Below are 13,584 nucleotides of genomic sequence, written 5' to 3' on the forward strand. Positions count from 1 at the left end.
TCTTTGCATCAGTTGTTAGTCATTCGGGATGGCTTGGGGTGGTCAGACAGAGGTGAGGGGCAGCCTTGTACTGTAGGCTGGGCTCCTGGGAATGAAAACATTACACATGTGCAGTTAGATGCTATTGAAGGTTGGGGTTCTTCTTGGAGAAATAGAAATACCCAGGAAAAGCAAAAAGAATGGGGCCAGAGCCAGCCAGCCATCGGGACTGCCCTTGCCATGGCTGAAGTCCCTCCCTGGCAGGTGTAAAACGCTGCCAGTGATGGTTATAGCAGCCCTGGACCAGGCACTGCAGCAATCACTGCTGTTTGGTGGCTTTCTACTCCACCAGTACAGCCAAATGCATCTATAGCAGGAAAAGGAGGTCCCCTGATAGAGATGAGCCTTGGAAGAGAGCATAGAGCCAAAACCTGCTGTGGCATTGGGGTGGTTTTACAGGATGTCTCGTGTGGGGTGGGAGAGCCTCCGACAGGGCAGCTTCGCTTGCATGTCCTTCTTGGTTTGCCTCACACAGCTTGTCTTACCCATCACCAGGACTCCTGGCTCCTCACGTGGCTGCCAGGCCTGGGTGGCAATGCCAGCAGGACCTGAGTGAGGTGGCTTGGAAGTGTCTGGATAGGTCTCCAGGTAAAGGCTGTCAGTGCAAAGAGAGGTTTGAGCCAAAGCCCCTTGAATTTGCCTGTAGTGTTGGGTTGGGTCAGTATTGGTTTTCTAGGTGCCTTCTATCCTGAGTTAGCAAAGTACTGCAGTCACTTGTCTTTCCCACTTCAAGAGGGCAGGAAAGGCATCTCCAAGGCTTCCTGCCGCCTCCTGCAATGTGAGAGCTGCCTTTCTGGCCCATGGGTGTGTGAGATGAGGCCTGGTAGATCTCATTCCTGCAGCAAATGCCTCCTTCTCCCTAAATGCACGGCCCCTTAGAGGGCAGCGGGAGCAGTTTCCTCTGGCAGAGATATTTCATCTTCTTCAGCACAGCTAAACCCAGCTTGGAGGAGCCCATGCAGCATGGAGAGGCCAAATGCTCTTGGTCGATGGGCTTAACATGGACCTGCTTCCTTCACACACGTGGTGAATGAGGGGGGGGAGGGATACATCTGAATGCAGCTCTTGTTCTTCTGTGAGGTCCCAAGGGGCCAGGTAGTTGTGGGTGGGAGAACTGCCTTATAGCCCTTCAGATGGTGGCTGTTTTTTTTTCTGCATCACAGGATAGGAAAAGGAGAGGGAAGCAATGATCTGCAAGCAAAACTGTTCATTTGTAAATAGGGAAGAGTCTGGAAGAGTTTACTGTTGTGTAGAATAAATTAATTTTATTTAAAAAAGCCAAAAGGGACTTGTTAAACAAATGGAGACCTCAAGTTCCAGTTTTAAAATAAAATCACTTGCAAAAAGGACAGCACATGAGCTTGGGCCTTTGCTGCTTTGCTACAAGAAGAAGAGAGGGAAGGAGAGGATGCTGTCATGTCGCATGTGTGTACCTCATTGCTACCTCCAGGCAGTTGGGGCTGGGCTCAGGCTGTCTCTGCCTGATGGACTGCACTGAAGGTGGAGGAAGGGGTATTTTCCTCGCTGTTGAGCAAAGGGAGGGGAAGGATGGGCCCAGGCAGTGCAGGGCAGGGTTTCCTCTCCTCCCAGGCTCTGATTTTCCTTGTCTGCTTTGGTGCTGGTCCAAGTTGAAACACCTCCATCCCTGGAGCAGCACAGATAATGGTGAATTAGCAGCCCTGGGGCCTGAAGATGGCCTTCCCTTCCCAAAGGCCTGTGCTAGCATCTCTTAACAGCCCAGTTCCTTATAGCATGTGAATCTCCCCTCCAACGCCTTCATCTCAACTCTGCTGTTGTATGTCTTTCTGCTAAGGATCCCGTGGGGAAACAGGGACATTGTCCTAGACTGTACTGTCACAGCTAAGCAGCATGACAGACACGGCTTCCAGACGCAGCTAACACATGGCTTTGGGGGGGTGGAGGGAGCTGCTCAGCTCTGTAAGCAGGCCACGGTTGTGTCATGCTCCATTCATAAAAACATTCCCACCCTAAAGAGTTTCCAGAGCCTGTTTTCCAGTCCTGGAGGGCTCATCCAGTTGGAGATGGGAGGTGACAGCCCTCCTCTATGGACCTCCTCCTTTACTGCCCACAAGGCTGTGCCTGCAGTACAGCTGCTCCTCCTGCATCACCCTGAGCCATTCACACCTCCGTGTATTAGCAAAGTGACTAGTTCGAGCATAAGGTTCACTGGAAAATAAGCTTTCCTTTCCTTTTGCAGGGCTGTGGGAGGACAGGGGCAGGATGCAACAGCCCTCTGCATCAAACGCAGAGATCTAGTTGTGAATCAAGGGGAAAGCAGCCTGGGGTGTGTGCCAGCAATGCCCTCTGCCCAGAACAAAGCAGGGATGCTGGTGCTGAGCTGCACGCTGCAGACACCATAGAGGGAATTTTGTTCCCTCTATGAATTTTGTTGAAGATGAATTTTGTTGTTTGAGCTATGAGAACACCTCCCTGTTCTAATGAAAATCCTCTGTGCCCAGTCCTGCCCAGACCCCAGCCCAGCACTGTGATTGCATGGGTGTGGTATGTTTGAATAGTCTGATGAAATACCTCCTGGTTTTGTACAACCCAAGTAACAGACTTATCCCCTATCCCCAGAGAGATGTATTTTAAAAGTAATAAGTGCAAAACACATCAAGACTCTGCACCAATTCCTTAGACATGTCGTTTGAGAGTGAGAGGCTCCCAATTCTCTTTCCCCACACCGTGTGCGTGGGCTCTGTTGGATGACAGGCAGCTGCCTGTTGTTTCCCAGGGCTGTGAGCTGCCACTGGCACAAGCCATGGTTTGGGCAGGAGAATCAAGATGCCCAACTGCTCCCTGCAGCCCTGGGGCTGTCACAGTGTTTGTGGGCATGGCTGCCATTCTGCCTTCCTGCTGTAGGGATGGGCACGAGAGGGCTGAGACCTGGCTGCTCATCATTCACACCTCTGCTTTGGGAAGCTGTGTTTGGAGAGGTGGCCGTGACAGCAACGAGGAAGAAACAGGGTGACTTATTACAGGTTAGTGAGCTAAAGTGGCCCATGTTGTGCTCAGGACTCAGCAGAGCAGAGGGGAGAGGAAACTCAAATCGATTTGCAGCAACTGTGCTTCTAAAACCCGTTCTGCATGACTGAGAGGGGACAGGGACATGTACCTGCCCCAGCCTCTGCAAATGGACCTGGTGTCTCCCTGGTAGGAGCTGAGTACAGGCTGGCACTGTCTGATTTGTGTCCTGGTGAGCTGAAGAGGACCCAAGTCTGGAAGAGCTGTGGGCACAGGAGCTCGTGAGCTGGCAGCCAGCATAGGGAAAGCTGCTTGCATTGCTTCAGCCAGGGCTCCAACTGCAAGGATGCCTTCCAGGGCCAGCCCGGCCAGCTGGGAACTCAGCCAACACTAAATTCACACCATTCTTTTACAAATCAGGCTGGTAAGACAAACACGAGGCATAAACTGCTGTGATTTCCATAGCAACCTCAGCAGAGGTTGAAAAGTCTTTTGTAAACATAAGGCTGAACCTGAGGATCAGCTCTGATTTTCTTCAGGGAAAAGGGAAGAGCATGGGGGCTTAATAAATTCAGGTCATACAAACAACCCATAAATCTCGGAAGGAGCCATTCCCAACCTCTCTGCTCCCCTTTCCGTCACCCTCTCCGCATGCACGGCACGGAGCTGTCTGAAACCCAGAGCCCAGCTTCACCGCTCCAGCTTATCTCCATAAACTACACAAAGGCTTATGCCCCTCTTCCATTGCAGCTGACCTTTACTAGCTAATTCTCTGACGCACACACAGCCCCGGCACATGCCATGCCATTTCTGCAGGGCCACAGGAGCTCGAGAAGACATTTGGCTTGCAGAGGAAGCCTGTCTTGCAGCCAGCTCCTCTTCCCCACTCGTGCCTTCCTCCAGCCGGGTCAGACAAGCACGGATCTGGGTGTAGAAGCCTTCAGCTGGTCCAGGCACTGCTCCTGCAAAGCCCAGCTGTGAATATGAATGCAGACAGTGCAGTGTCCCCCCGCTGTTACCTGCCTGCCCTCCCCCAGCACCCGGAGAGGCTGCGCCATGGGGAATGGTGCTGCTGTTCATCACTGTCAGCAGACAAAGCACGGGCAGCGCTGGGTAATCACCAAGTGACACGCACAGATGGCGCGGGCAGCCTGCCCTGCCCGCCGGGGAGGCACTAGGAAGCCCTGTATCACAGAAACACAGAACAGAATCATAGAATCACGGAATAGTTAAGGTTGGAAGGAGCCTTAAAGCTCATCCAGTTCCCAACCCCTGCCATGGGCAAGGACAGCTCACACTAGCCCATGTTGCACAAGGCTCTGTCCAACCTGGCCTTGAACACTGCCAGGGACGGAGCATTTACCACTTCTCTGGGCACCCTGTCCGGCGCCTCGGCACCCTCACAGGGAAGAATCTCTGCCTTAGACCTAACCTGAACTTCCCCTGTTCCAGTCTGAACCCTTTACCCCTTGTGCTATCACTACAGTCCCTGACGAAGATCCCTCCCCAGCATCCCTTACACCATCACGGGGAAGAGACTTGTCAGTGCTGAGCCTGCCCCTGCCGGGGCCAGGTTAGTTGACTCCTCACCCTCCTGTGAGGGCTGTCCTAAGCACAGTGCGGCACCCATCGCCCCACAGCCTGGTTTGGGCCGCAGGGACCTGGAGCTCCTCCAGCTCCGACCCCAGGGACACCTCACAGTGGAGCAGGCCGGGGCCCGCCGCCATGCCAGGCCCGCCTCAGCCCCGCAGAACCGGGGCGCGTCGCACGCCGTGACGTCACTGGAGGGGCGCGGCGCGGCGCAGCAATGGCGGCCCCCTCGGCCCCGCGGCCGCCCCGGCCCCGCAAGGAGCCGCAGCCGCTCGTCATCCCGCGCAGCGCCGCCGAGGAGCAGCGCCTCCGCCTCGAGCGGCTCATGAGGAACCCGGTGAGGGCACTACCGGGACTCCGCACCCCGCCCGGGGCGGAGGGTCCGGGAGGGGAGAGGGAGACCGGGACACCCCCCCCCCCCCCACCCGCTGGGGTCCGTGAGGGAGCGGGACCGGCCCCCCTCCCACCTCCTCCCGGCGCTGTGAGGGGAGGAGAAGGCTGGACCCGCGCTGCCTCCTCCCCCGGTCCGTGAGGGGAGAGGGACCGACCTCCCCTTCCTCCTCCCCGCGTCCGTGAGGGAGCGGGACCCACACCCCCCGCAGCCGCTCCCCCGGGGGGCCGTGAGGAAGCGGGACCGGTGCTGCCTCCATCTCCCCGGATCTTTGAGGGGACAGAGGCCCACAAGCACACAGTGCCGGTAGGCGTGACGGGAGGGGGACCTGCGTTTCCTGGGGTGCTGTGAGGGGTGAGACCCTTTTCCCATGGGGAGGACCGGCCCCTGGTGCTCTCCCTGCTGCTGCTTTGAACAGCGGGGAGCAGGACCCTGTTTCTTCTAAGTGGGTGTTTTCATCCTTGTCCTGAGGAGGAGGTGTCTGTCAGGTGGAGACTGTCACCCTCCCTCTGTGCGGGCTGGAGGAGGCTGAGACATCCCGGCACCGTGTTCTTCCTCTGACCTTGTGCCATGAGTTCTCCCTTCCCTGCTTCTCCCTGTCCTCCATAGATCTGGCATGGAAGGTGCACAAATGCTTTTCCTCGTTTCCCAGACTACTGGTAGTGGGAGCATACTCAGTTTCTGCACTGCTTGGAGGTGCTGATTTGCTTCCTTCTAGTTCCCATACTGAAAAGCAGCACAGACACTCCTAATCTTCCTGGGTTTGTTGACCTACAGGCCTGGATGGGGGTCAACAGAGAGGATACCTCCTGATTCTTGTTTTTTACCTGCTCCTAATCCCTATGCATGAATGAATTACTACAGCTGGGCTCCTTCTGAGATCTGATGGAAGAGGCTGTTGTCAGGCATGCACCACCTTCCAGCAATGGGTTAAAATTGCAGGCTTTGCTCCTGGAAGGTACTGATGACTGCTTGGTTTGTTCTTGCAGGAAAAGACTGTCCCAATTCCTGAGAAACTGAACGAATGGGCACCACGACCTCCCCCGGAGTTCGTTAGAGATGTGATGGGTAAAGACAATACTCTTCAGATAACTCTAGGGTCAGCTGCATTAAACTTAGACAAGTGTTTTAGCAGAAAAGGCCAGAGATGGTTTTCTGTTGTTGCTCATTTTGCTGGAGAGAAGAGGTATGAAATACGCCTCGAGAATTGCTTTTTCAGGTTTTCTTTGGTTCGTGGGTTTCACTTCCCTGCTTGCTGTAAGAATGCAAAGTGCACAATGCCTGGAGCACTCCAGCATATGGAGTGCATGCAATGAAATAAGTGCTGCTCTGGTGATGACAGGTAAATGATGATAAGTCAATCTGTCCTTTCCATGGATATGAGAGTGCTCTGGAAACTTATGAGTTCCCTCTTTAGACTGCTTTGAGTCTGAGTCTCAGGCGGTGAGAAGCAGACACGTGCAGAGGATATGATTGTACATGGTCAGGTAGGGAGCTGGCAGCTGTACAAGGAAACCAACAAGAGTATTCTGCTTACATTTTTAGCTGCAGGGATTAAATGTAGTAGTTGTGGTATAAATTATGTCCGCATGTAGAATTCTGGCTTTCTTTGGGACCTTCATCCTTATTAATGATCCTTTCTAGAACCTGACTTACTGCAGAATAATTGATCTTGGACTAAAGCTTTTGCACTCTTTTGCTTATTGTAATTCCCTCATGGCTTTTTCAAATAGCTTTGCTATGGGCTTGAGTTGAGCTGTCTTGTTTTTCTGAGAGCACCTAGTGGGCTGGGATTCTCTTGGTATCATTCTCTTGGTGTCTCTTGGTATCATCCCTATTGATCCCAGCTGCCATGTTTTAATCACTACGTGTCTTCTTTGAAGCATGTATTTGTGTGCTTCGCATGGAGAAATGGCTCGGGAGACAGGGGAAGAGGATGGAGTGCAATGTTGAAAGCTCCTGTGGGACTTCAATGTGCAGACTGTTGCCAGAAAGAGAGAGCTTTAGGGATTTCCTCTAGGAAGAAACGGCCAAAAACTGTCAGTGGTATCTGTCTTGCATGGGAAAGTTTAATATGATGGGTTTTAACACCCTTCTGCTGACCTTTATTTTTTGTATGAGATGCTGAAAATTAGCCAGAAGCAACCTCAGTTGGATATTTTAGCTTACCCCTGCCTCTAAGAGAAGGGGGTATGCATTTGATCTCAAGCTCTGTTACTGCCTCAATGCCCAGCTAAGCCCAGATTCTCTCTAGGGGAGTAACTGATCAGTAGAAGCTGCAGTGATACACAAGTGTGAGGTTTTGCAGCTCACTTTGGCTTTTGATTGTGCATGAGTTGAGCTCCTGTATGAAATTGTGACGCAGTCTGTGTTTGTAAATCCTCATCTTGAAGTGCATCTCGTTCCTCAGCATCTAGCTGTTGTCATTTGTCACCATCTACTATGCATTGTTTCCTGTTAGACTAACATTTCTTTGTTGTAGGTTCCAGTGCCGGAGCTGGGAGTGGGGAGTTCCATGTGTACCGGCATCTTCGTCGGCGAGAGTACCAGAGGCAAGATTTCATGGATGCCATGGCAGAGAAGGTCAGGAGGACTCTCTATCATTTCCAAACCCCAGCTATTTGATGTTCATTGCAAATCTTTTTTTTTCCTTTAAAGTCATGTACAAATAATTGAGTTCCAAACCACCCCTTACCAGAGGAGAACTGTAGGAGTGTGTGATATGTGGTGTCTTTGTTGGTATTGAAACATTCAGTGCTTTGTGTCAGATGTGCTCCATCTTCTCTGTTCACTGGAGTCCTAGCACACAGTAAGACTGCACAGAATGTGTGTTCTCAGGGTGCTTTGAAAATGCTTTACAAACCAGAAATCCCTAATGTCACTGTCTTGCAGAGGCAGAATTGAAGCAAGTGCCTGTGCATAGAGTCTGAGTCTCTTTCTGTTAAGTCTTGGTTGAGTAGAATAGCACTCTTTCAGAGAGCATTAATATTCTACTCTCTCTTGGCCAAGATCAGTCCTTTGAGCCGTATGTTAATGTTTGTGTCTCAAATTATTCTCTTGTTTTTACTAAAACATTTTTAGGACAGAAGCCCAACCTCCCTCATCTTGTTTTGGTGAGGATACCTCCCTCTAAAGGCTTCAATGTTTGGCACAGGCTGCAGGTTCAAAATGCTGTAATCGTCCCTAGGAATATGGCTCTTGTATAAAGAAGCAGCCAAACAAAATCTGGCAAAGCTCCCTTCTGTATTTTGCTAAAAGACTTCTCCCTAAAAGGACACGACTTTTAAAAGAAGTATTCTAACTTAGATTGTGACCAAAGTGTGACATGTGATCAATTACAGCAAAGACTAGATGAGGAATTCCAGAAGAAACTGGAGAGGAATAAGATGATTGCAGAAGAACAAACAGCAAAACGCAGAAGGAAGCGGTAAGGGCAGATTGTTCCCAGGAGGCTTGACATGGAAACCCTCATGCCCCGTGCCTCATCTGTAGCTGCATGCTTTGCGTAAATGCTATCATTCTGTGCCTACATCTATCAGCTAAGAAGTCTGGCTGTGGAAATTAATTTTGTTAATGTCACTGCTTGGTTTCTAAAGGTAGCTGTAAACATGACAGGCTTTGCTGGCATGGTTACTTTTGACTGCTTGAGCAGCTTTTGCTGACACTGTGGTGTTGCCTGCAATGTGCCTCACTGCATATTTGTTATAATGATGTCTGGAAAGGTTTGTATGTACAGCTGGCTTGAATAAATACCTGAAACAGCTGACACCAAGCAGCTTAAGTGCTGCTTAATGGGTACACATGTGGGTTCAGGCTAGCAGAGCGTGGTGGGGCCTGATGCTGTCTACTGTGCACTCAGTGTTACTAGTCCAGTTCAGTCTGTGAATACTGAAAAGGCCACTGGTGGGTGCAGTATTATTAAAATCAGGCCCCTACCTACCTCATTGAAATGCCTGGCAGGTCAAGTCTAGTAAGTCAGATGGAAAAATAAATATTAAATCCATCCTTCTCTCAAGTTTTAGACAAAGACAGTTACAGGATTGATGCTCTCAAGAAATAGTCTGAGCATTGTAATGCAGTGACACAAGAATTTAAATTCCACAGTCTGTGTCCACCATACATGTCAGAAATAGCAGGGTATCACTGCTCAGCTCTTTCAGAGGGTCTGGCCTCTCCCTCCTTTGAGAAGGGTTTTACACCGTGTAGCTGAGACTTGCTGCAGAAAGGCCTGTGCAGAGTGACTCAGTGGCATGTTAGCACAAAAGTGCACAGCACAAACACTGTTGCCATCTTACTTTAATTTAGTGTGGTCCAACAGATGGCCAGAAAGTCAGATCTGGCCTGCTGCCTTTTTTCTGGCTGAGATGGAGAGCAACTGTTCAAACAGCAGATGCTGCCTGAACACTGAAATCTCCTTGTCCCCCTTATGTAGGGGTGCAGGTACCAAGTGGCTTTGCTCTGTAGGAGCCCCTCTAAATTCCGCTACTGCACTTTCTCTTCTGTTGTGACCTAACAGGTACAGTGCTTGGCTCTCTGTTTCAAGAGAGTTTGTTTATGGTGTTGAGAGAGGAACACGAATCCCAGGTTGCTCTGCCTTGTGCCTGCATTTAGATTGCCTGGTTACCTTTGCTAGGTAAACAGAACTGGTTTGTATGAACTGAAATTCACTTTTACCCCTAATGTTACTCCTAGGGCTCAACGTATTGATGAAGTATAGCCAAAGATGAAAGTCAAAGCATAGTGCATTATTTTTGTCAATTAAATTACATATTACTGATGATGACTTTATTTTTTCTCAGTGCTCCATTCCAGCAGTCTGGGTTTTGAGAACTTGATCTTTCAGGCCCTTTCAAGCCTGTTGTATGATTCTGTTTTCTCTTTGTTTATTAGGGTGGGTAGCTAAAATGTAGGGGTAGTTTCATTTTTGTTCCTTCTGTGTTCTTGGAGATTCTTGTGTATCATAGTTTTAGTTGCAGTGGCATCATGGAAGACTTATAAATAAAATAATCCATTAGACTAAAATCAACATAGAAGCTTTTCTGTTGATCAGATATCTAAGTTTGCTCTTGCTGAAGTTTCAGTTTAAATTCAACTCCTCTTCTGAAGTCTGCTTTTCAAAGATGTCTGTAACATGTCCTTTATCAGCATGTGAATGAATGTGCAGAAGCATTACAATGTTGGATTTGCAGAAGAGTCTTTTCCTTTGCCTTATAGCCAGAAGTTAAAAGAGAAAAAACTGCAAGCTAAGAAAAATAAACTTGAGCAAAAGAAGCAAGAAAAAGGTCAGTGACATTTAGTTTTCTTTTCTGAAGACTTAGTTCTGTTCCCTAATTGAAGCCTTAGAAGGGTTTGTTCTACCCCTGCCCCAAGCATTCTCGATAGGTGGATAAGAAAACTGGGCCATAAACTTGTTATTTTAGCTGATATTTCAAAGGTCTTCTTTGAAAGCCATCTATGTTGAGATTTAATCTTACAAATAACTCGTCTGCTTGTGAATATTTTCCCTTTATTAGGGGAAACTTTGGACAGCAAACCTTGGAATCTGAGTTTGTTGAATGTGGATTTTGTTTTGTGGATGTTCTGCCCCAGCTATTCTGACAAGCTGCAGATTTAGAACATCATCTGCTAAAAAAGGCACTATTGTTAAAGGCTTTTTTTTTAAGTATATTTTGAATGCATATGGGAAAACGGGTGGGAAAATGCACAACTTGGGCAGCAGGAAGCTGAGTTCTGATTTTGTGTGCAAGAAACTGAGCCACCTTGGTGCCATCTGTTCCACGTGACTTATTTCACATAGGAATAAACATGAAAAACCTGATTGCCTCCATTCTCCTGCAGTCTTGAAAACTAATGTTCAGCCATGTCAGTGTAACTGTTTGCTCAAACTTTTCAGTACTTGTTGCTTCCTTCCAGTCAGTATATTTTAGCTTGCACCTTCAAATAGTCATCCCTCGTGGATTAGCACTAACCCTGCAGTAATTCTTAAAGTTATAGCACTTGCTGGTAATTCTGCTGGAACAGTGACTTGTCTGACAATTCTGCCTTATTTCTGCTTTGCTTTTCGGAATTGGACCTGTTTCAATCCAACCACTGCCAGCCTCCCATATAAACATGGGAGGACAAATTAATCATTAGGTTAATTTTACTTGGGACAGCAAGGGAATGTAGCACAGTGCATTGTTTGGGTGTGTTGTTTCGGTTCTGGGTTTTTTTTTTCAGCTACTTGTTGATGAACTGTGACTGGGAGGAGAATTTAGGTATGAATCAATGTACTTTTGTTCACTTTGAGTGAGCAAAACAAAATACTCCTCTCTTTAGGGAGTGGTGGAGAAGGGAGCTGGCTCAGGGGCTGCCATGTGGTTTTGAGTGCCGTGGGCTGGAGTGGTTTTGCTTGGCAAAAGCCAGTCATCCCTGGAAGCCAGAATCCAAACTCTCCTGTCTTTAAAACAGTTCTTAGCTCTTTACAGTTTGTGGTTCTCTGTTTGAAAAAGAACTGAGGGAGGTGGGGAATAATCAGTGGAGATTGAAGCCCCTAAAAGCCATCTTTAGTCTACTGAGAACAGGCTTGCCTTTTTCTTGCACATCCTGGGTTGAAATCTTGAGTTTTCCCAAGTTAATTGAAGTATATTGGTTGGATTTGGCAGGCAAGCATTGATTTTTTTTCTTTTTAAATGAATAAATAAAACCTCTGAGTTGCCATCTTTCACCTTTGTTGTAGTAAAACCATTAAGAATCAAGGTTGGCACTAGATATGATCAGCTGTTAAAAGGTGCATTAGGCCAATAAAAAATGGAAGTACAGACCTTCACCACGCGGTGGCATCAGATCACTGATCCTAAATCCTCCGTGTAAGTGGTCAGAGCAGGAGCTGGGTGTGACTTGGCCTGAGAAACAGTAAAGATGCAAGAGCTGCTGGGAGCAGAGAATGGCTGTTAGAGTCAGGTCCCACTTTATGCTGTACCTAATTTCCATTATCTGTTAATTAAATTCTAGTAGTTGTTTTCTGGTCTTCTAGCAGGCTTCATGAGTGTCATAGAATCATATCATAGAATGGGCTGGGTTGGAAGGGACCTTTGAAGCTCAACCAGTTCCACCCCCCTGCCATGGGCAGGGACACCTTTCACTAGAGCAGCTTGTTCCATGTCCCACCCCACCTGGCCTCCTGTTTCTTGTAGCCCTCATTAATCTTACCCATGTCTTAACGAGTTCCTGTTCTTGTGTTATAAAACCCAGTCTGTAAAGTTAATGGCACCTTGTGGAGCTTCTGTAAACTTGTAAAGTGTAGAAATACCCTGAGCCTTGCCCATGGCTCCCCGGTGCCTGCAGTCTCTATCAGTACTCTGATACTGGGAAGTTCATGCTGACACACAGGTGAGGTTGGGAGTGAGGCAGTCTATCACTTCAGCATTTGACTGCCTCTGAAATAACATACCATGGGAGGTGGAGTTGTTAATGGTGGACTTGGCACAGTGGTAACACTGGAGGTAGGGGAATATATCTCCAAGGGAGAATTTGATATTCTGAGCTCTGCGTCGCTTGGTAGTTAGTATAACCTGATACGTGTTTCCTTAGTATCTGGGACTACTTTGTTGTGAGATATGTAACAAGGAAGACACATGGGAATATGTTACCCATCCCTGCTAATTAATGTGACCTCATACACGTTTGCTGAGCACCTGAGATTATTTTGTTGTGAAATCCTTAACAAGGAAGACACACGGGAATATGTTATCAATACAAACTTGTGTTTTCAGAACCTGACCAATCTCAAGAGCAAGCCAGCAGCGAGGATGATGAGGAGGATAGCAAGGAGGAGGAAGAGAAGGAAGATGATGCTGAAGAGCCAAGCTTTGTGATGGGAAGAGGATGAGGCCTTTCAGGGACAGCTGGAAACACTGTTCATCGCTTTATATTCAGGAGCATGAAAGTCTTTCATCTCAGCCAAGCAGAACCCATTGGCCTACATTGTATCTGCTTCATGGTGAATGACTTCACATCACAGGCCCAAGAGATATCGATAGAGAAATGCCAAATAAGAGATTCTTTTCTTAATTGCTTGTATAACTGCTGTGCAGTCTGCTCAAAGTTTGCTCTAAAGAGTCAGCCATAAGTCTCTGCGACCCTAGAGTTCTTTCTAACATGGCCCAGAGTGGTTTTTCGGTCTAAAAGCTAAAACATATCCATTACCACTTAAGGAAAATATTACTGTGAGGGCTACGTATTCTACTTATGTTGAAGGTGGTAGCAGTGGGATATGTGAATCTAAGGGAAGAGTTTAACCTAAAGTAGAAAAGTGGTCTGTAGCCAGACCCTGCTGCACTGTGAGTGTTGTGAATTTGGGGTTTTGTATGGGGTCATCTCTAACCCAAAGAAATCAGTTTATGTTGCTAGACAAGTTCTATAGATTTTTAAGCAGGATCCCTTTTTTATGGCTAAAACTTTCCCTACTGCTTTTCTTCCCTGTTTTTTTAAATGAATAAAGGGGATGTGTTGGATTGTTCTTTTTTTGTTGTTGTTGTTTTGTTTTTGAAGAGGATTTCAGTAAAATAGAGATGCTTGCAGTGCTGAGTGATGTGGCA

The 13,584-nt window shown here is 48.1% G+C and overlaps 1 protein-coding gene across 1 annotated transcript; it reads left to right on the top strand.

The window, feature by feature from the left end:
• The first annotated feature begins 4,802 nt into the window (after window positions 1-4,802).
• On the top strand, window positions 4,803-13,505 carry PRKRIP1 (PRKR interacting protein 1). The gene is made up of 6 exons (XM_061470445.1): window positions 4,803-4,951; window positions 5,995-6,073; window positions 7,488-7,588; window positions 8,347-8,432; window positions 10,220-10,287; window positions 12,760-13,505. Exons 1-6 carry the CDS (start codon window positions 4,832-4,834, stop codon window positions 12,873-12,875), a joined length of 570 nt encoding a protein of 189 aa, XP_061326429.1. The 5' UTR covers window positions 4,803-4,831; the 3' UTR covers window positions 12,876-13,505.
• The last annotated feature ends 79 nt before the right edge of the window (window positions 13,506-13,584 follow it).

Source organism: Pezoporus flaviventris, unplaced genomic scaffold (genome assembly GCF_033815535.1).
Source record: "Pezoporus flaviventris isolate CSIRO_AGI_PZ_B2104156 unplaced genomic scaffold, CSIRO_AGI_Pfla_v1 ptg000063l, whole genome shotgun sequence".
Taxonomy (NCBI): Eukaryota; Metazoa; Chordata; class Aves; order Psittaciformes; family Psittacidae; genus Pezoporus; species Pezoporus flaviventris.